Source organism: Dendropsophus ebraccatus, chromosome 13 (assembly GCF_027789765.1).
Source record: "Dendropsophus ebraccatus isolate aDenEbr1 chromosome 13, aDenEbr1.pat, whole genome shotgun sequence".
Classification (NCBI taxonomy): domain Eukaryota; kingdom Metazoa; phylum Chordata; class Amphibia; order Anura; family Hylidae; genus Dendropsophus; species Dendropsophus ebraccatus.
In genome coordinates this window covers 74,392,237-74,415,985 of record NC_091466.1, presented here as the reverse complement: position 1 = coordinate 74,415,985, position 23,749 = coordinate 74,392,237, and the positions used below count along the sequence as shown (strand labels likewise).

General features: G+C 44.6%; 2 protein-coding genes across 3 annotated transcripts in view; one reads left to right on the top strand and one right to left on the bottom strand.

The window, feature by feature from the left end:
- RPAP1 (RNA polymerase II associated protein 1) overlaps positions 1-23,749 on the top strand; it is a 219,531-nt gene that overhangs the window by 153,252 nt on the left and 42,530 nt on the right. The window lies entirely within an intron of this gene.
- Positions 3,743-22,320, bottom strand: LOC138771249 (transmembrane protein 151B). Its single transcript, XM_069950829.1, has 3 exons — positions 22,258-22,320; positions 21,979-22,127; positions 3,743-5,176 (listed from the first exon to the last, which is right to left on the bottom strand). The coding sequence occupies exons 2-3, from the start codon at positions 22,075-22,077 to the stop codon at positions 3,743-3,745; spliced, it is 1,533 nt and encodes a 510-aa protein (XP_069806930.1). The 5' UTR covers positions 22,078-22,127; positions 22,258-22,320.

The following is a 23,749-nucleotide window of genomic DNA, read 5'->3' as shown; positions in this document are numbered from 1 at the left end:
TCTAACGAATCCATCATTGTGCAATTAAATATACTGTCAAAAAATAAATATATATATAAATATACATTTATTTATATATCTATTTATTTTAACAGTATATTTAATTGCAAAATGATGGATTCGTTAGAATTAAATTATTGACCAACGAAAGGGACTTTATTACAAAGAAATTGTGTTTTATTCATTTAATATATTAACTATTAGAGGCATCGGCATTCGGCATCATTGCCGGCTATTTTTGAAGTACTCCGTACGGACCGCCTGTCAATCCTCGGTCGCATGTCCAGCCGCAAACAATGGTCTTGTTCATTTTTTACGGGTCCGTTTACGATCGGGCCGTAGATTCATACATAGTGTGCACTGTGCAGCCGTATATCCTATACTTTCCAGCGTATGCATGAACCACCAAAAATACGGCTGCACAATTACAGCCGCAAATCCAGCCGCACAGTTACATAGTCTGAACCTGGCCTCAAACAGTATTAGCATTAGCCCTTAGTAATTACTTTCCCACTTTCTTACCATAGATATGTTTATCCCAGGCTGGTTTACATTCTGTTATTGTAGATTACTTTTGAAAGAGTAGTAGATACTCGGAACAAACATCCAGCAATAAGTGAATGTAAATCTATGGTATCTAAGATAATAAAGAAATAATATAAGGGAAGACTAGATGGACCAGGTGGTCTTTTTCTACTGTCATCTATCTTCCATGATTCTATGAGGGAGATTGGTGTAAAGTAGAATTGGTTCATATGCCCCTAGCAACCAATCAGATTTCACCTTTAATTTTTTAAAGACTCTGTGAGGAATGAAAGATGGAATCTGATTGGTTGCTAGGGGCGACTGAGACAGTTTCACTTTACACCATGTTTGATAACTCTCCCCTTATCAATGGGGGGGGGGGGCTGACCATGTGACGTGTGCAGTGTATACTCCTCTATACTCTTTATTGTTGGGTGTCCAACCACTGGGATCAGCTTGTTATCCCCTTATCCCACGTCCAATCCAGTCCCCATAGAGGACTATATCCTCACCCTATGTAGCTACAGTTTTATACCCCGGCACAACCTTTTTACTTATTTCATGCTTTTTTGTTTGTATAGCGACAACTGGTTCCGCAGCACTTTAAAAAGTTTGCCAATTCAGGTCCCTGTCCCCATTAGGGCTCACAATCTAAATTCACACATTATGTAAGAGGCCATGTATGTCCGTCTTTGGGAGGAAACTAGAGTACCCAGAAGAAACCCACCCAAACACAGAGAGAACGTACAAACTCTTTGCAGAGAACATACAAACTCTTTGCAGAGAACACACAAACTCTTTGCAGATGTTGCCCTTGGTGGGATTTGAACTCAGGACCCCATCCCGCAAGGCTACAGTGCTAACCATTGAGGCCATGATTATATAGATATGTAATTCTTTTATACTAGGGATCTTGCAGTAATTTTTTTTTACTATCTTTCACTGTATTGTATGTAAATAGGCAGGGTAGACTAAACAATCATGGCAGTCACCTCCAGCATAAAAAGAATCAGTCTATCTATCACCAATCCATTTACACATGTGGGAAGAGATCCCAGATACATGGCACTTTCTAGCCCCCATCGGCTTCAGACGTCCGTGTCTGTAATGAATAGAAAGACGGCCACCAGCACCGCTCATAGCCTTTCCCTCACGATATGATAAATCATACAGAAAATGAGGTCTTTGTTGTAGAATGGAATTGATGTGAAAATTGCATAAACTAATAGTCAGGTTATAACTTAGCACCTATTCATACACATTAGTGATTTGTCGTGTTGTATGACGAGGTATGATGTCGTCTCCTCATAGTTCTGACCATGATAGGAACAACTTGCATTGAGGCTATTTCTTTAAGACACATTATGTGAGAGGCCTAGTATGTCCGTCTGCTATAATGGTTCACCCTCTGCAGTCCAGCACTATAAGGGACGCAGGTTGCTCTACAAGATGTCTATACGGTATGTTCTGGCCGACCAACCAATAATTATTGCATGTTGTTATTAGTGTTGACCGGACTTGCCGAACACTCGGCATTTGGCTCCCGGTGCCCGGAGAAATTGAATGCCCCCCTGGGCCTCCAGGAAAACCTGCTAGCCTATGGCCATGTTCACACATTGTGTGAAAATCAGCCATTGTTTGACCCGGACAGGTCAAACAATAGCTGATGTCCGAAATGCTTACCCAACCAATACTACAGTATTGGCTGGATAAACATCACTTTATTTTAAATGGAATGTGGGCACATTCGGATGTGCCCGCACTCTAATTTGCCATAGGACAAAATGTTAAGTACGGCCGGAAGCCGTACTTTACATTGTGAGAACAAGCTGTTCTGTACGGCTGCCGTTTACAAAATACCTGCCAGTTAATTTGTGCGGCCAGTCCACATAGAACACCAGCCGTAGTGTATACAGCATGTAGACACATTGCGGAGATTTCTCAAACATGGTGTAAAGTGAAACTGGCTCAGTCGCCCCTAGCAACCAATCAGATTCCACCTTTCATTTTCCAAAGAGTCTGTGAAGAATGAGAGGTGGAATCTGATTGGTTGCTAGGGGCAACTGGGCCAGTTTCACTTTACACCATGGTCGATAAATATCCCCCATAATGCTGTTGTTCTATACACGCTAATGTAATTGCACACTGGCAATAAACAGGCCTCCCTAGGGCAGCATCAATCTTCTCCAGCCACCAGGAGTCAAACGTTGAGAATTTGAGTTCAGAGAACGTTGCCGAACCTGGAACACTAGTTGTTATGTATAAAGGATAATGTTATACAGTGCGATATGTTCTCCCTATAGAAATGTAATGATTCCTAAGACATTCATCTGCCCACACTCAAGAACCTTGGTGATGTGCATAACCCAGTCTTCCTTTACCGAAAAAGTCTCTTTTTTTGTATGATGTTGTACCTCCTACACTATAAGTAATTGTGAACTTTTTTTTTTTTTAACCATGAAGAAGTCTGGCAAAAAAAAGTATTTATACAAAAAGTGATTATACAAATCCCCAATATACACTTATTACAGGAAATGCTTATAAAGTGCTTTTTTCCCTGCACTTACTACTGCATCAAGGCTTCACTTCCTGGATAACATGGTGACTTCACTTCCTGGATACCATGGTGATGTCACTTCCTGGATAACATGGTGATGTCACTTCCTGGATAACATGGTGATGTCACTTACTGGATAACATGGTGATGTCACTTCCAGGATAACATGGTGATGTCACGACCCGACTCCCAGACCTGGTGGAGAGGATGATGGCAGGGGGATGCTCAGTGTCCCTCCAGTGCCCTGTGTCCATCAGTGTCTCCCTGCCATCAACTACTCCAGCAGCCACAGCCCGCACAGCTCTGAGAGTCAGGTCGTGACATCACCATGTTATCCAGGAAGTGACATGACCATGTTATCCAGGAAGTGACATGACCATGTTATTCAGGAAGTGACATCACCATGTTATCCAGGAAGTGACATCACCATGTTATCCAGGAAGTGACATCCCCATGTTATCCAGGAAGTGACATCACCATGTTATCCAGGAAGTGAAGCCTTGAGTAAGTGCAGGAAAAAAAAGCACTTTATAAGCATTTCCCGCAATAACTGTATATTGGTGATTTGTATAACTTTTGGGGGGCAATACAATACTTTGATAAAAAATTTTGCTGGACTTCTCCTTTAAGTGAAGTGGAATCCGACCCTTGAAGATGCCTTCACAGGGAGGTCTCCATGCAGGAAGAGCGGTGTATACAGAAGTTTCTGGTTCTGCATCCTTCCTGACGGTGTACTATGAGCACAGGGAAGAAACGGGCATCGTGGTAAGTGGGAGGATTCTCGTTAAGCGCCAGTTGGCTTGAATAGGAGCAGCATCGGTCCTCTTGACAAACACGTTCTGCTAAGCTACTGCTGCGGCTCCTCCAAAGGCCTGTCCTGTGAGATCCATGTAGCTGGCATAAGGAGAAGCGGCTGGTACTTAGAGAGAGGTGAGATCGCCCTCCGCTGCAGCTGTGCATAGCATGGCGAGAGAAGATGGAGGAACTGCTGGATGCCCTGTTACAGCCTTCACAGCCACGCAGGACGCCGCTGTAGCCACAAGCAGAGTAGCCATTGCATAGTGACGCATCTGTAAGGTCCATCAGAACTGCCTCAGAATAGCTAGGAATCAGCTGGCGGTTGGTACAGATATGCCATTCCAGTTCTGTACTGTCAAAGGTGCTGACGCGTGGCATACGGAATCGGTATATAGGCTCCTCCGCCACGGCCTGAGGTGTGTACTCCATCCCCAGCAGTTTCTCAATATGATAATGAACGTGGGCAGTCCTGTATTCGATAAAAACCCTCAGCGGCCACGACAACATGAGCAAGGCAGCCGCCCAGAAAGCGTACTGCGAAACGTACCACGGCAGTCGTTCTAGGTCGACGTAGGCGATTACCAACTCTTTGAAATCCACGTTTTTTAACTGCATTCCTTCCCTGGCTTCCATATAGTCATCTAAGCCTTCAATCTCGGTGAAGAACCTGGCACGTTGCGTGAGATAGGAGTTCTCCGACTCGAGGTTGGCAAAGCTGAAGCACTTGGTGAACTTTAACTTGGTGGCCGGATGGCGATCCAGATCCAACAACTCTTTGGAAATATCTTTGATTCCACAGTGTGAGTACTCAAACTCGGCTTCGGCCACGTGAGTGTTAACCCGCTCGTGGTAGACCTGAGTAGTTGTATAGGCATCGCCATGGCGGTAGCGGGTGACTTGCCTAGTACGTCTGACAAAGTGGTAACTTATGGCCTTCCACCAGATGCACGGTGTGGCCTGGCGCATGCGCTGTATCTGGTCATGGACGCTACTGACGTCAGCTTTATGTTGAAGTTCGCTTTTGGCGTGACAGTGCCAGCACTCCACCAGGTAGACCACATAGAGCATTGCTAGGAAGGCCAAGGGAATATAGACATAGCCATCTGAGCACGGACTACCATGGTAGATCATGGACCTTCCTTTCAATGAGCTGTCGAAGCTGAGCTTGGTAACGCTGGTGACCTGGCACCAGGTGACGGCACAGAGGCAGACCAGCATGAGGATGGAGAGAAGGAGACATTTCCAGTGAGACTCCCGACACATAGAAGCGCTCAGTGACTGCTTCTCCGGACGTTGCTGCCAGAGACGGAAAAAAAACACAGAAGGACAAGTGAGAAGAGAACACTGAAAAGTAGAAAAGAAATGGTGAACGTAAAGGGGTACTCCGGCTAAAATCTTTTTCATTCAAATCATCTTGTTTCAGATTTGTATTTTACTTCTTTTGAAAAATCTCCAGTCTTCCAATACGTATCAGCTGCTGTATGTCCTGCAGGAAGTGGTGTATTTTCTCCAGTATGACACAGTGCTCTCTGCTGCCACCTCTGTCCTTGTCAGGAACTGTCCAGAGCAGGAGAGGTTTTCTATGGGAATTTGCTGCTGCTCTGGACAGTTCCTGACATGGACAGAGGTGGCAGCAGAGAGCACTGTGTCAGACTGGAGAGAATGCACCACTTTCTGTAGGACATGCAGCAGCTGATAAGTACTAAAAGTCTGGAGACATTTAAACAGAGGTAAATAACAAATCTATAAATTTATGACACCAGTTGATCTGAAAGAGAAAGATTTTAGCAGAGGGGATCCTTTAGTCTCCTCTGACCCAGGATTAGTCACAGATACATATTACTAAGCGTATGGAAGAGCTGACAGCTATGAGCATGATAGATCTGATAGTCACTATGCCACATGGATGTCTCGGCTGGATACTCTGCATGGTCCCCCATGTAGTACTAGCTAATACCCTCTACTTACTTTATTGACTTTTTCATATTTTAGTGGGATGATCAGTCACAAATTACCCCTCCTAGCAGTACCAACCACAACCCCCCCCACACACATATAGCAGCACCAGCCACAAAACTCCACCATATAGCAGTACCAACCACAAAGCCCACCATATAGAAGCACCAGCCACAAAGCTCCCCCTATCATTACAGTACCTGCCATAAACTGACCCCAAAGTAGTACCAACCACACAGTCTCCTCTCCATAGCAGCACCAACCACAACCCCCCCCCCCCCCCCCCCCCCCATATAGCAGTACCAGCCACAAAGCCCCCGACACACACATATAGCAGTTAGAGATGAGCGAACCGGGTTCGGGTTCAAGTCCATCCGAACCCGAACGTTCGGTATTTGATTAGCTGGGGCTGCTGAACTTGGATAAAGCTCTAAGGTTGTCTGGAAAACATGGATACAGCCAATGACTATATCCAGGATTTCCTTAGGGCTTTATCCAACTTCAGCAGCCACCGCTAATCAAATGCCGAACGTTCGGGTTCGGATGGACTCCAGCATGCTCCAGGTTCGCTCTTCTCTAATAGCAGTGCTAACCACACAGTCTCATCTCCATAGCAGTACCAGCCACAAAGCTCCCCCCCCCCCCCCCACATATAGCAGTACCAGCCACAAAGCTCCCCCCCCCCACATATAGCAGTACCAGCCACAAAGCTCCCCCCCCCCACATATAGCAGTACCAGCCACAAAGCTCCCCCCCCCCACATATAGCAGTACCAGACACAAAGCCCCCCCCCCACACATATAGCAGTACCAGCCACAAAGCTCCCCCCCCACATATAGCAGTACCAGACACAAAGCCCCCCCCCCACACCACACATATAGCAGTACCAGCCACAAAGCCCCCCGCCTATTAAAGTACTTGCCATAAACCGGCCCTAAAGTAGTACCAGCCACACAGTCCCTTCCCCCATAACAATACCAGCTGCAAAGTCCCTCCCCCGTAATAGTACTGGCTAAAAAGTCCCCCTTCTCATAGCAGTGGCAGCCACACAGTCCCCTCTCCATAGCAGTGCCAGCCACAAAGCCCCCTCTTCCCTAAGCAGTATTAGCCATAAAGCAGCCCCAAATCAGTACCAGCCACACAATCCCACCTGTTTTGTCCCCCCATCTTCCTCTCCCAATATCTTTTTAGCTCTTTGTTCCCTTTTGTGTTATTTTTCTCTGTGTATTTGTGTTATTGTTGCTGTTTCTGCTGTGTAATTGCCGCTTCCCTATCTGGCAGTTTGTGGATATTATATTGATGTCTCTTCTTAGGTCGGGCCCGGCTTGTGGTCGGCTTCTTGTAAACCGCACTGTTTGTTTCTTCGTACTGTTTTCCTGATCAGTAGATAAATATTTATCCCAAATCTTCTGCTTGAGAAATAATTCTATGTGTGTCTTCTATGGTGTAAAATATCCAATGGATTTATATGTTTCTATAACATCATTTACTGCTGGTATCTTATTAGGTGTAGACGATGCTCTGTGATTTCAAGGGGTATTGTCATCTGAGCATGTTATGCCCTATCTAATTGCTGGGACCCCCACATAGCCTGAGAACGGGACTGAATTTCCCTGTAGTGAATGGAGTACTCAGCTGAACAATACTTGGGGTGGAAAGTATTCTATTGCCCCTCAAAAGTTATACAAATCCCCAATATACACTTATTACAGGAAATGCTTATAAAGTCTTTTTTTCCTGCACTAACTACTGCATCAAGGTTTCACTTCCTGGATAACATGGTGATGTCACTTCCTGGATAACACAGTGATGTCACTTCCTGGATAACACGGTGATGTCACTTCCTGGGTAACATGGTTATGTCACTTCCTGGATAACATGGTGATGTCACTTCCTGGATAAACATGGTGATGTCACTTCCTGGATAACATGGTGATGTCACTTCCTGGATAAACATGGTGATGTCACTTCCTGGATAACATGGTGATGTCACTTCCTGGATAACATGGTGATGTCATGAGCCGACTCCCAGAGCTGTGCGGGCTGTGGCTGCTGGAGAGGATGATGCAGGGGGATGCTTAGTGTCCCTCCAGTGCCCTGTGTCCGTCAGTGCCCCCCTGCCATCATCCTCTCCAGCAGCCACAGCCCGCACAGCTCTGGGAGTCGAGTCGTGACATCACCATGTTATCCAGGAAGTGACATCACCATGTTATCCAGGAAGTGACATCACCATGTTATCCAGGAAGTGACATCACCATGTTATCCAGGAAGTGACATCACCATGTTATCCAGGAAGTGACATCACCATGTTATCCAGGAAGTGACATCACCATGTTATCCAAGAAGTGACATCACCATGTTATCCAGGAAGTGACATCACCATGTTATGCTGTGTTATCCCTGTGTTTTGATCTGCCCCAGCAGGCCTGCCCCCTAAAGGGTGGATAGCTTTGTGGTGGTAAAGGGCTACGTACCCCCGGCCGACCCACCTCCTCTAATGCTTATCAATAGAGAGGGCTGGCCCGGATCGCTGCTCAGTGGTGCGGTAGCACCACACCCAGTCCTCCTAATGGCTTACAAGGCATAACTAACAGGACGGGAATGGCACTGAGGATGAAGGTTAGAGACATACTGTCATCCTCAGCACACCATGCCCACTGGGGAGCTATCAGCAGGTTAGATTCATCTAAGGGGTATTCTTATAAAGAAAATCTTACTGGATACACACACACACTACCACTCCATTCACAACATTTCACAAAGTTTCACTGCAGCAATTAAGTATGGCTGGATGGCAAGTAAATATTTAAAGGGGTACTCCAAAAAAGAAATGTTTTTCTTTTAAATCAACTGGTTTCAGAAAGGTATATAGATTTGTAATTTTATTCTATTTAAAAATTTCCAATCTTCAAGTACTTATCAGCTGCTGTATGGCTTGCAGGAAGTGGTGTATTTTTCCAGTCTGACACAGTGCTCTCTGCTGCCACCTCTGTCCACGTCAGGAACTGTCCAGTGCAGCAGCAAATCCCCATAGAAAACCTCTGCTGCTCTGGACAGCTCCTGACATGGACAGAGGTGGCAGCAGAGAGCACTGTGTCAGACTGGAGAGAATACACCACTTTCTGCAGGACATACAGCAGCTGATAAATACTAAAAGACTGCAGATTTTTAAATAGAAGTAAATTACAAATCTGTATAACTTTCTGAAACAAGTTGATTTAAAAAAAAATAGCTGGAGTGCCCCTTTAATTACTGCAATGAAATAACTAATTACTGCAATTAAATGATGCAGGACCGCAATGAATCTGCATGTGTGAACACAGCCTAATGCATCACTTTATTATAGTAATTATTAGATTGCCGTTGCCCTTTATTGGGTTAATGTGTGTAAATATACCATTACTAAAGCTTTACCAGCAGAATCTGCTGGAGGTTTGTTCCAAGCATCTACTACTCTTTCAGTGAATTATTATTTTGCCACAATCCTGATTTAATCCATCTCAGAATTTAGCACGCACTACGGTCTTACACGTTCTTATATATGGTATAGGCCCTGTGGATATAACCGGGCTCCTATGTGGCTAAAACCTGTAAAGCGGTTCTGTGCCCCGGCCACCGGCACAGCATGGACAGCAGGACTTGTGAAGCGGTTCTGTGCCCCGGCCACCGGCACAGCATGGACAGCAGGACTTGTGAAGCGGTTCTTTGCCCCAGCCACTGGCACAGCATGGACAGCAGGACTTGTGAAGCGGTTCTTTGCCCCAGCCACTGGCACAGCATGGACAGCAGGACTTGTGAAGCGGTTCTGTGCCCCGGCCACCGGCACAGCATGGACAGCAGGACTTGTGAAGCGGTTCTGTGCCCCGGCCACCGGCACAGCATGGACAGCAGGACTTGTGAAGCGGTTCTTTGCCCCAGCCACCGGCACAGCATGGACAGCAGGAATTGTGAAGCGGTTCTGTGCCCCAGCCACCGGCACAGCATGGACAGCAGGACCTGTAAAGCTAGCCCTTAACACCTCTCAAAATCACACAGGGAAGCCATCTATGACGGCTTATGTCACATCCACTCGGCAAGAAAAACTGGAATGACAGAAAATAATATCGTATTTAATATTTAATGACCATAGAAGTAAAAACTATCAAATTCCCAGTGAACAATTTCCTTGGGGGAACATCGATAAGTTCATATTACCTGCAGCCACTGTAGTTTAGTATTTATTGATGACTTAACATCAGGTTAAATCAGAGAGGTTCTGAAAAACAATCAGACAGCGCCATACACTGTGTAGTGGCCATGCTAAGTTACTGCAGCTCAGCTCCCTCTTGTTTTTTGACAGGAGTTCCTGCTCCTGTACACCAGCCTGGAGATCAGTGGTGATGCGTCACCACTTACATTCACTAGTATACTCCCCAGGGTGGGTTCTCTACATCAGGTCCATCTGAATCGGCTGTCAAATCTGAATTAAATTTGATGGCCAAGTCAAGTGAATCTTGGCCGCCATAGAGTTAAAAGATGAAGTCTTCCACATTACCCACCCTCTGTCTTGCTGTAACCCCAGGAACATATTGTACACCTCTAAAGAGAGATGAAAAATGATTACAGTGGGGCACTGCGCACTATAACCATATTGTTAGGAGCTGGCCGGCTCCCTGCATTGGGAAGCGTCATTCTGTCATCTAGCCGTGGCCGGGGCTTCGCCGCCCTAGGCCGAGCGGCACATATGCATTGTATTATCAATCACTGACTGCCGGCCGACACCGCTAGTCAGCCTGAAGTTTGGGTCTGGGGCTCCATTAGTATCCTCCTCTGTCTACCATTCCCCGCCTACGATAGATCCTCATACCCTGAGTGTATCTTGACCTTGCGTTGTTCCTGATTTGTTATCCTGGTATCTTCGTCTTTCTGATTTTGACTTTTTCTCTGGAATATGTTTTTGTGCTTGGCAGACCGCTAGTTGCTGACCCCGACTTCTGACCCTGATAATTTGTGTTTTCCTGTCTTGTCTTCGTTCTGTGCCACACCTGTACAGGCTAGGGTCTGTCGACCAGTTGTCCACTGCTACCTAGGGCAGTCGAGGCAATTAGGTAGGGACAGCGGGGCAGGTGTCAGTGCCAGGGCCTCACCTGTCTTGTGTTGCCCAGTCCCATAGACCTGACACATATATTATTGAATTTCCTGTATGGAGAAGACGTTGTCTGGGCTCTGGCCACTCACGTATTAGGAAACAAAGCCTCCTTTATGCTCACAGTCAATCTGTGAAAAACGTATGCATCATCCCTAAAGGGGTATTCTTAAAAAGTTTCCCCATATCAACGTAGGTAATGAACGGAGCCCTGGACAAGAGTAAAACACATCGGCCCACCTAATATAAGGTATAAAGTACACATTTAAAAATTTCATTTTATGGCTGTGGTATTTGTGTTTTGTTTTTTTTTGTTTTTTGTTTTTTTTTGCCTCTGGCTCGACTTCTGAACTTTTTTAGGATGTTTTTTTGTGTAGGGGGAAGGGGGGAGGGCTAGAGCCACGGCTTTAGTCCAAATAATTTCTCTTTTCAACACATCCCAAACAGCGTTCCAAAAACATGGCTATATCTTGGCGTGTCATTGATTAAAATCTTCATTTAGCTGCCAATTATGGCTGTAAAATGAAGCTACGTGTGAATGAGCAGCCATGTTCCCATTGGATTCTATTCAGTCTAGTGGAAGAAATATGGGGCTATTGTGGGCAATCTATGAGCTTTAAAGTGACTGCTTTACAGCCCTAAACACTGTGTGTGCACATAGCCTGAGTGGGATTGCAGTAGGGGGGGATTATTATGGTGCAGAAGCTGACATAGAAACCAATCCTCTATATGCGCACATGCTGGACACTGTAATCTGACTTCCTGAGGTCTGTTCATAAGCTAAAGTGACATAAGATATATCTAATAGCTAGCGGACAGCATTAATTCTGTCCTACTGGCATAGCTAATGCTGACTGGGCTACAGCTACTGCTGACAGGACATGGACAGTTGCTGGGCAGCTGGCACACACTGGTTACAGCTGACTTTTTAGTCTCTATGGGAAAAGTCCTGTATACCACTTAAAGAAGAAGTCAGGCAAAAATCTTTATTAAAGTATTGTATTGCCACCAAAAGTGATACAAATCACCAATATACACTTATTGCGGGAAATGCTTATAAAGTGCTTTTTTCCCTGCACTTACTACTGCATCAAGGCTTCACTTCCTGGATAACATGGTGATGTCACTTCCTGGATAACATGGTGATGTCACTTCCTGGATAACATGGTGATGTCACTTCTAGGATAACATGGTGATGTCGCTTCCTGGATAACATGGTGATGTCACTTCCTGGATAACATGGTGATGTCACTTCTAGGATAACATGGTGATGTCGCTTCCTGGATAACATGGTGATCTCACTTCCTGGATAACATGGTGATGTCACTTCCTGGATAACATGGTGATGTCACTTCCTGGATAACATAGTGATGTTACTTCCTGGATAACATGGTGATGTCACAACCCGACTCCCAGAGCTGTGCGGGCTGTGGCTGCTGGAGAGGATGATGGCAGAGGGATGCTCAGTGTCCCTCCAGTGCCCTGTGTCCCTCAGTGTCCCCCTGCCATCATTCTCTCCAGCAGCCACAGCCCGCACAGCTCTGGGAGTCGTGACATTACCATTTTATCCAGGAAGTGACATCACCATGTTATCCAGGAAGTGACATTACCATTTTATCCAGGAAGTGACATCACCATGTTATCCAGGAAGTGGCATCACCATGTTATCCAGGAAGTGACATCACCATGTTATCCAGGAAGTGACATCACCATGTTATCCAGGAAGTGACATCACCATGTTATCAAGGAAGTGAAGCCTTGATGCAGTAGTAAGTGCAGGGGGAAAAGCACTTTTTAAACATTTCCCGTAATAAGTGTATATTGGTGATTTGTATAACTTTTGGGGGACAATACAATACTTTAATAAACATTTCGCCGGACTTCTCCTTTAAACATAGAAGTTAAAAAAAAAAAAAAAAAAAGAGAATATATTGCAAAACTGCTTGCGATCACAACCCCTGTTGATTTCTTTAAAAAAAAAAACGGTGACCAAGAAAGCTCTGTACATGGTTTTTTTTGGCGCTCCTTGCACAATGTTATACAGGCTGTTCCTAGCGTCAGTATAATAAGGAATGAGATGCTTAATAATACTTGTTGTAATCTGAAGACTGTTCCGGGCAAAGTAATCAGCGGCAGATGACGGCTCGGCCTGAGATCAATAGTTCATCCTGAGTAAGACGCTCAACCTTCTGTGGTGAGGAAGACCGTCGGATGTTCATTGACCTCTTCATCTTCGCGCTCACACTTTGCTGAGTCAGTACTTTGTAAATTGTAGTCTTGAGGCTACTAGACGGAGAATCCTGAGCGTCATAAGAGCCTGTGAGCGTGGAGTTTATAGTGTAACGAGAGGCAGCTGCCCTGTCTATCCTAGCATTGATTTTTCTCTAATATTAGGAACTAATGGTGGATTCCATTCCGAGTATTACCCTGTGGGGTTAAACAAATAAAGCTTCATTGATTTTGAATTGCCTTTATGGTCTTCTCATTTTTGGAATTGATCGTTCTTCTGCTTGTTCAGCCACACTGTAAAGCTGGAAAATTGTTTTGTGAAAAGGTGTTTCTCAATGGATTACCCAGGAGAACGCCTAGGCCGGGTTCACACTGCGTTATTGCGATCCTTTTTTTCATCTGTTTTATGCAAAGAAAAGTGATGTAATTGTGTGCATCCATTGTGATCCGTTTATCCATTGACTTCCATTTCCATTGAGCTTTACATACAGCAGAATGAAAAATCAGCTGCGAGTATGTAAAGCCATAGAAAATGACAGGACACAGGATCGTAGCGGAACTCGCAGTGTGAAATCTGCTGCGATGTGGTATGTGTATGACTGGCCTTAATTAAAAATAATAATAATAATAATAATAATTATGTACACTGTGGTACCTCGGTTTAAGAGTAACTTGGATTAAGAGCGTTTTTCAAGAAGAGCTCACAGTTTTTCAAAATTGTAACTTGGTGTAAGAGCATTGCTTTGGTGTAAGAGCTCCCTGTACTGGGTGGGAGGGGAAGTGGGGGAGGGTCATGGTCTGCATAGTGGGGTCTACAGCACTGTACTCTGACCCAGGAAGTCTCCCTCACCTTCCAAATCATAGCAGATCCACCTCAGGCTGGGGCTTACATCAGGGGACAGGACTGTGGAGGTAATCTCTTCATAGCAGTAACCACTCTCTCCCCGGACAGAGAGTGCTGCATGTATGTGCCCACATATTCCCTGTTTATTCCTTTATGCTCCCTTCAGTCTTTTTCAGCCCATCCTCTCCATTCCTGCTATAATATGCCTGCACTCACACTCAGCTATACACACTGCTGCTATAATATGCCTGCACTCACACTCAGCTATACACACTGCTTCTATAATGTGCCTGCACTCACACTCAGCCATACACATTGCTGCTATAATGTGCCTGCATTTACACTCAGCCATACACATTGCTGCTATAATCTGTCTGCACTCACACTCAGCTATACACATTGCTGTATAGAAAGGTTTCCGTCTCTGTTTCTGTCCTCCTGCACAGCTCTGTGATTCTCACTTCCTGATTGGTCCATGCTGAACACACAGCCCTTCCCCATTGCTGTCATGTGACCACACAGACCTCTGACATCAGTCCTGCTTCTCTATTCTAGCCTGTTGTACTAAGCTACTCCATTATAGGGATCTGCAATTCCATCTTGTATCTACAAACTGCTGTTGTGTTATCAGGGTTATACAGTTACTATACATTATACACCACATGCTGCTATACTGTACAGTAACTTATATATCACATATCCAGCTGCTGTGTTATCAGGGTTATACAGTTACTATACATTATACACCACATGCTGATTGCTATACTGTACAGTAACTTATATATCACATATCCAGCTGCTGTGTTATCAGGGTTATGCAGTTACTATACATTATACACCACATGCTGCTATACTGTACAGTAACTTATATATCACATATCCAGCTGCTGTGTTATCAGGGTTATGCAGTTACTATACATTATACACCACATGCTGCTATACTGTACATTAACTTATATATCACATATCCAGCTGCTGCTGTGTTATCAGGGTTATACAGTTACTATACATTATACACCACATGCTGAGTGCTATACTGTACAGTAACTTATATATCACATATCCAGCTGCTGTGTTATCAGGGTTATACAGTTACTATACATTATATACCACATGCTGCTAAACTGTACAGTAACTTATATATCACATATCCAGCTGCTGTGTTATCAGGGTTATACAGTTACTATACATTATATACCACATGCTGCTATACTGTACAGTAACTTATATATCACATATCCAGCTGCTGTGTTGTCAGGGTTATACAGTTACTATACATTATACACCACATACTGATTGCTATACTGTACAGTAACTTATATATCACATATCCAGCTGCTGTGGTATCAGGGTTATACAGTTACTGTACATTATACACCACATGCTGATTGCTATACTGTACAGTAACTTATATATCACATATCCAGCTGCTGTGGTATCAGGGTTATACAGTTACTGTACATTATACACCACATGCTGATTGCTATACTGTACAGTAACTTATATATCACATATCCAGCTGCTGCTGTGTTATCAGGGTTATACAGTTACTATACATTATATACCACATGCTGATTGCTATACTGTACAGTAACTTATATATCACATATCCAGCTGCTGTGTTATCAGGGTTATACAGTTACTATACATTATATACCACATGCTGATTGCTATACTGTACAGTAATTTATAATATCACAGATTCAGCTGCTTCTCATTGTTTGTTTCACTTGTTCTACATGTTATTCAGAATAAAAAATCATAATTTTTGGGGTGTGGAACCAATTGTCTGCAAATCAGTGATTTCTTATGGGAAAATTTGCTTTGGTTTAAGAGTGGATTTGGATTACAAGCACGGTCCCGAAACGAATTATGCTCCTAATCCAAGGCACCACTGTGTGTGTGTGTGTATATATATATATATATATATATATATAAATACATATACAGTGTATATATATATATATATATATACATACAGTTTCATTGACAGATATTTCACCCTGCACCCTGCCTCAGGCCTCAGTAATTTTACAACTAATGCCCTTCTTCTGTCACAAATCCATTGAATATCCAATATTTATTAGTTCCCCATCAGCCACCTGCATTGTCAGTGAATTGATATGGATTGATATGATGGACTGTATCATTACAGCTCAGTATGCAGGTTTATTTCAGTAACATCCGAGAGACGCTTATCTTCCAAACCAAACGCACAGGTCATAAGATAGAGGCTCCCACAGACTGTCCGTAAATTCCAGCCAAATTGTCAGGATTAGCCAATATTCACTTTAAGTCTAAGGATTAGAATGCCCCTAGAGTGAGTCTCCATACTCTAATCTTTAATAGAATAATTTTCCAAAATCCATCTTAAAGGGGTAGTTCACCAAAAAATACCTGCTGTATGTCCTGCAGGAAGTGGTGTATTCTTTCCAGTCTGGAGAGCAGGAGAGGTTTTCTATGGGGATTTGCTGCTGCTCTGGACAGTTCCTGACATGGACAGAGGTGGCAGCAGAGAGCACTGTGTCAGACAGGATAGAATACACCACTTCCTGCAGGACATACAGCAGCTGATAAGTAGTGGAAGACTGGAGATTTTTAATATAAGTAAATTACAAATCTCTGTCACTTTCTGGCACCAGTTGATTTGAGAGAAAAAAGTCTCTGGTGAACAACTCCTTTAAATACTTTTAGGAATACACTCGTGTGGGCAAAGTCTTTTTAAGCAACGTCCCTCCATGTGATAGTCTTTGTGATTTCACTCCATTTACCAAAAATTAATCTTTACCTCAGAAAAAAAAAACAGGATTGACCGCTAGGTGTCTCACTGTTCTGCAAACTGTTGTTTACTGTGTGTTGTTAGGAGAATTCTGTCTCTAGTATCAGAGAGAATAAGACTGAACACAGGAAGGAGAGACAGGGCTTAGCTAGTGCTATGCAGGGAAGAGAGACTGCATGAATAGATAGCCTGTCTGTCTTGTCCTGAGGGTCCACACTCTGCCTGAAAGGTAAAGTAAGGGCCTGTTTTTTTAAACATCTTTAAAATTATGGGCAGCTGTGTCTTTCCTTTTTGCTCACAGAGCACCTTACAAACCCAGTGCATCAATAACCCCCTTCATCTATATTAATTAAAAGATTTTTAAATTTAAACATTATCTATTAATCATGAATATTATATTACTGTAAATTGTCTTGTAAATTCCATATTTTGTTGTTCCCTGGTTCATTGTACTTTAGACACCCAATTATGCATATTGGTAAATAATGTTGTTCAGGGAAGAAAGAGAGCGCTGCACCTCACACCTATGGCTGATACTAGTGCCGCTAGGCTAAATAAAAAACACATCAGAATTTTGTGTATGAATTGATCAAGCCATACTGCCCCATGTACCTCGTGCCGGTATCTGATACACATGGGTCCCTACACTAAGTCCACACCGTGCCAGTCAGTGGCCACCAACCCCGCAGGCACGCATAGTCAGGGAACGGGGGCCATGGGACGGCCCTGCGACCCCCATGCCACAGGACCAGACCCAAACACACCACACCAGAACCCGGCCAGCACCGCCGGCGGAGAAGGTCGCCCCCAAACAGCACAGGTCTGGATGAGGTATTGCGCTCACCATAGCTGCAGACAAAATGGGAAAAAACAGGAGGGATTAAAACCATGTGCACTCAGGTGTCTCCTGCTAATTGCGGTCATGTGGGTCTCACCAGGAGGAGTGCAAAACACGGAGAAAAGAGAGAAACAAAATGCGGTTCAGGGAAGAAACAGAGTGCTGCACCTCACACCTATGGCTGATACTAGTGCCGCTAGGCTAAATAAAAAACACATCAGAATTTTGTGTATGAATTGATAAATTGATGGTGAGCGCAATACCTCATCCAGACTTGTGCTGTTTGGGGGCGACCTTCTCCGCCGGCGGTGCTGGCCGGGTTCTGGTGTGGTGTGTTTGGGTCTGGTCCTGTGACATGGGGGTCGCAGGGCCGTCCCATGGCCCCCGTTCCCTGACTGTGCACGCCTGCGGGGTCGGTGGCCACTGACTGGCACGGTGTGGACTTAGTGTAGGGACCCATGTGTATCAGATACCGGCACGAGGTACATGGGGCAGTATGGCTTGATCAATTCATACACAAAACTCTGATGTGTTTTTTATTTAGCCTAGGGGCACTAGTATCAGCCATAGGTGTGAGGTGCAGCGCTTTTTCTTCCCTGAACCGCATATTGGTAAATAATGTTTTTTATGAATAAAGATTTGTAATTTGTGAAGAAAAATCTGCTCATGCGTTGGTCTTTAGAGGTATATTATGGTAATGAGTTTTTTCTCCTACACATAGGTATAGAGTACGTGTTACAATAATTTTCATCTATGGTCTTATCGATATGCTTTTCCTGTTCGGACTTATTAAAGGGGTACTCCAGCGGGGGGGGGGGGGCTATTTTGGGATCTGGCCAGGGAGGAGGTGGCTGAGAGAAAAGACGTCCACTCACCTCCCCGGATCCAGCGGCGGGTCCCGTATCACGACGTTTCGGTCCCCGGCCACTTCCTGGTGTCTGAAGCGAGCTTGAGACATCTCAAGTCCACTCAGCCAGTCAGTGACAGAGGCGGGATCCGTTTCAAGTCCGCTCAGCCAGTCAGTGACGTCTCAAACCCGCGTCAGACACCAGGAAGAGGCCGGGAACCAGGGACCGGAGCGCCGCGATACGGGACCTGCCGCTGGATCCGGGGAGGTGAGTTGACGTCTTTTCTCTCAGACAACTCCTCCCCGGCCAGATCCCAAAATAGCCCCCCCCCCGCTGGAGTACCCCATTAAGAGTCACACGCCTCTTAGTAATGCCAGCCAACCCAGTCGGCACGGGCTAGGAAGCAGGCGTAGATTTCTATGAAGATTTATGCCTTTAAGCAAGGCAAGTGGGGGTTACGGCTGGCGTTCACCATGGAGAAAGCAAGGATCTACTCCTTCTCCATGGTGTACGCCAGGGCCGCGTCCTTGATAAATCTCCCCCACTGTAATTATTTCTGCTGCTCCAGTTAATGCAGCCTCTTGTTTTATGACTTCTCTCCTCTGACCTCTGACCTGTGTGACACCTCTGCTCCTGTCGGTGCGGCTGCACACATTTCTATACACTGCTGAGCATTGGAGGTGAATTTTAGCGGTCAACCTACAGGCCATGTTCACTTTACACAATGGGGGAGATTTATCTAACATGGTGGAAAGTGACACTGGCTCAGTTGCCCCCGACCAATCAGATTCCACCTTTCTTTCCTCACAGACTCTTTGGAAAATGAAAGGTGGAATCTGATTGGTTGCAAGGGGCAACTGATCCACCATGTTTGATAAATCTCCCCCTATGTCTTTTGAGGAGAAAATATTTTGATAATTAAGGCCAAAAATTATGATCCCGATAATTATTTACAGCCATAATAATAATAATAATAATAATAATAATAATAATAATAATAATAATAATAAAAACTGTATATTCTCTTCATAAAGCATTGTGTGAACATGGCCTAAACATTGCCTATTATTGGCCGATTGCAGCTGCAATCCCTGTGACCCACTGTAGCTACATCACGGATTAGAGGCGAAAATCAACTGGTGTCAGAGAGTTATACAGATTTGTTTTCTACTCCTATTTAAAAATCTCAAGTCTTCCAGTACTTATCAGCTGCTGTATGTCCTGCAGGAAGTGGTATATTCTCTTCAGTCTGACACAGTGTTCTCTGCTGCCACCTCTGTCCATGTCAGGAACTGTCCAGAGTAGGAGATGTTTTCTATGGGGATTTGTTGCTGCTCTGGACAGTTCCTGACATGGACAGAGGTGGCAGCAGAGAACACTTTGTCAGACTGAAGAGAATATACCACTTCCTGCAGGACATACAGCAGCTAATAAGTACTAAAAGACTTGAGATTTTTAAATAGAAGTAAATTACAAATCTATGTAATGTTCTGAAATCAGTTGATTTAAAAGAAAACGATTTTCGCCGGAGTACCCCTTTATAGGGGGTTTTCCTGACAAAATGTATTGATGACCTATTGGCAAGTCAGGTCATTAATATTAGATCAATGGAATCCCAGCGCCTGAAACCCCTGCAGATCAGCTGTTTTCCAGAGCTGCAACGCTGCAAAATACACAGTGATACCAAGCAGGAAGCAGACAGCTCCGTACAGTGTGCAGCTGCCAGGCGGGGTTACTGCAGCACAGTGTCCAGCACCCAGAGCTCTCTGCTTCCTGCTCTGTCTCACCGTATAGGTATATGCCTATATTTATACCATAGCTATGGCAAATAGTTGATATGTAGGGGGGCATTGGAGCCCTGACTGCTTAGACCCTGAGAATGGGATTACCTGGTCTTCCATCCAGACACTAAAGTAGTAGTGCATACACAATCACTCACCAATATAGTGAGATACTAAAAAAGCAGAGCACACCCACTTGTTATTTCACCATAGGGCATAAAGAATGAGGGCGGGTGGGTGGCCACTCTTCCTCTGGGAATGGTGGCCTAAGGGTTCTAATACACAGAGCGATTTTTAATGATTAACGACTAACGATAAACGATTGCAAACGAGATTGTTTATCGTTAAACTGAAATCGTTCACCATATTACATAGAGCGATAGTCGTTAGTTACGATCGTTACTACAATCGTTATTGCGATCGTTATTATGATCGTTATTCCTTCTGATCTCAGCAAAACAATGAACAATGGGCAATTACACTGAACGATGTGAATAAAGCGAACGGTTGTGGAATTACAGCGAACAATTAGCAATAATATTAGGTTGAGATCTAAATCACGAACGATTTTACGATCGTTGCCTGCAATTACACAGAACGATTATCGTTTAAATTGGAACGATATAACGTTTTTTCCCACGATAATCGCCCCGTGTAATAGGGCCGTAAAGGAGTAGTGGCTTTCCATTGGTGACACATAGCTATTTCATGATAAATATAGACTCTTTTCATTCTTCAAGGGTTTCCCCGCTTTCAGCCATGTTTCATACTGTATATCCTTGGAGAACATGTTTATTTAATGGAGGGATTCCCTCCGATTTGCTAACTTGGCTCCGCATTGATACCATTCCCACAGTATTGGATCCATGAAGCAATATCCTATCTATACCAGGGGTTGGGAACTGTGGTTCTCCAGCTGTTGCAAAACTACAACTCCCATCATGCCTGGACAGCCAAAGCTTTAGCTTTGGCTGTCCAGGCATGATGGGAGTTGTAGTTTTGCAACAGCTGGAGAGCCAGGGTTCCCTACCCCTGTAATATACAATAACATACGTGATCTGACAACAGGGATCATGCATATATTTGCTATACGCATCAGACACAAATAGACAGGACCTGCACCATCATCATCATATAAATCACTAAGCTTTACTAGACCCATCCTAAACTTTTCACTGTATCACCCCAGGTATAGTGTTCACGATGACCTGTTATATATTCCTCCAAGTCTCCGCTTATATACTGAGGGTATACAGGCTGCAGATATAGAAAAAGCTGCAGGTTTCTGCAATAAAGTGAAATCAGGGGGAAGAGCCGCAGTGTTTTCTAGCCTGACGCCTGCAGAGCGCTCAATGCAGCATTGACAGAGAGATAAGTATTGTTGTCATTGGACTTCGCCTGGCTTCTCCCCAACGCATTGTGTTTGGCACATAGGGGCGGGAAAGCCTGCGGGGAAATAATACGACCTGCAAGGTTCTGCATTGAGCGTGTCCTTCGGCTTGATGTGCCGCTGCCTTATCTCACAGCAGCACATTGGTGCTTCCCATCATCTCTCATCAGTCAGGATACTACCGCAGCCCCAGCGCCTTACTACCGCCTAGACCCTATAGACTATAGCAAAGGAAGGAATTATTAACATTATAGAGATGAATAATATGCATATATATAGCGACAGTATACATGACCTTCATGGCTCACCTCCTCTCTCCCATCCACCTCCGGTGTGGTTACGGTATTTTCACCTGGGGTATCTGCCGGGGTCTCAGCAGCCGCCTCACTTTCTACTTCAGTAGACATCCTTTGCCATTCTATTGCTCCAGGTCGCCCTTATGCAGTGTATAGAAATCCTGTTGCCCAGGAGAAGAAGAAGAAGAAGAGGAGGATGAAGCCGGCATCACTTAGGGTAGCCAATGCTGCAGACTGCGCCCCCATCTCTAGCACAGTCCCATACATGAAGCAAGAGGTCCATCTTCTTACCCTAGTCACCGGAGTCCCCCCATAGCCGGAGGGGGTCACCTTATCTGCAGGAAGACAGATGGCACATTGGGCAAAGTAGCTGGCAACCTGCTGTGTACTGCGGGGAAGAAGGAAACTTCAAGCAGCAGAGCAGTGGAGATGTGTGTGGAGTCCAGCTTTCTTATTCTGCTTCTGATGTCTCAGTTCTGTGCACACCCCTTTCTTCTTCAGTAATAAATCAGGGAGCAGCGCACACACACACACACACACACACACACACACACTGTCTGTTCACCTGAGAACCCTCCACATCACCAGTGACTTCATCCTCCTCCATGGACCCCTGCCAGGCACATCAGCAGGCTCCCTCTAAATCACCTTTTTCTATATATTTTATTTCCCGCTGTCCTTGGTGATGGAAGCGGAAACTTTCCTAGTCCCTATTATTCCTATCCTGTATAAGAGACTAATTCTCTTCCTGGCTCTGATGATATACCGCCGGCAATGAGACAAATCCTGTTGGGAGTTGCAGGTGGGAATTAAAGGGGCTGGCGCTGTAGGGTTGTGCTTCCTAGCAGCGGTTCCCAGCCGGGAGAGATGTTTGGTGTCAGATCAGTGGAGATAATGTGGAAGGGGGGGGGGTATAGCAAACCTCTCTATTGTGGTATAAATCAAGGCACGGTATAATTGGAGATCACAATGGTGATAGCAGCCGCTACAGAGAGGGGTCAGGCTGTGAAGGTGAGATGAAGAACAAACCGTGGTGCAGATCTATGGGGAATACGAAGTCAGTGCACATAATTATAGATATTCCCCACAGCAGAGAATATGATGACTCGGCTCATTTACAAGGTTACCTATTGGTACAGTTCACACTATGAGCGTCTAATACACTAGATATAGGTGGTATATATGGCCTCCAGCTATAAGGACACGGCGATATAAGAGGCCATATTCTCCAATAAATGAATACACAGCTCACCGGGATGTCTGTTTCTGTATGGAGGACGATGCTGCAATGGTTTGGGCAGTAGTGTCCCTGGCAGCGTATGAAGAATATCCTGTAACTAGGTGAGAAGGAGAAAGTTGTATCCAGGCTGGAATTGTCACATCCTAAAGCTAACGTAATACTTTCTATATATAAGTATAGGTGGGTGCTTAAAGGGATTGTTCACCAAAAATGTTTTTCTTCTAAATCAACTGTTCTCAGAAAGTGTAAGAGAATTTTAATTTACTCCTATTAAAAAATCTTCAGTCTCTCAGTACTTATCAGCTGCTGTATGTCCTGCAGGAAGTGGTTTATTCTTTCCGGTCTGACACAGTGCTCTCTGCTGCCACCTCTGTCCATGTCAGGAACTGTCCAGAGCAGGAACAAATCCCCATAGAAAACCTCTCCTGCTCTCCAGACTGGAAAAAATACACCAATTCCTGCAGGACATACAGCAGCTGATAAGTATGGGAAGACTTGAGATTTTTTTTAATACAAGTAAATTACAAATCTATAAAATTTTCT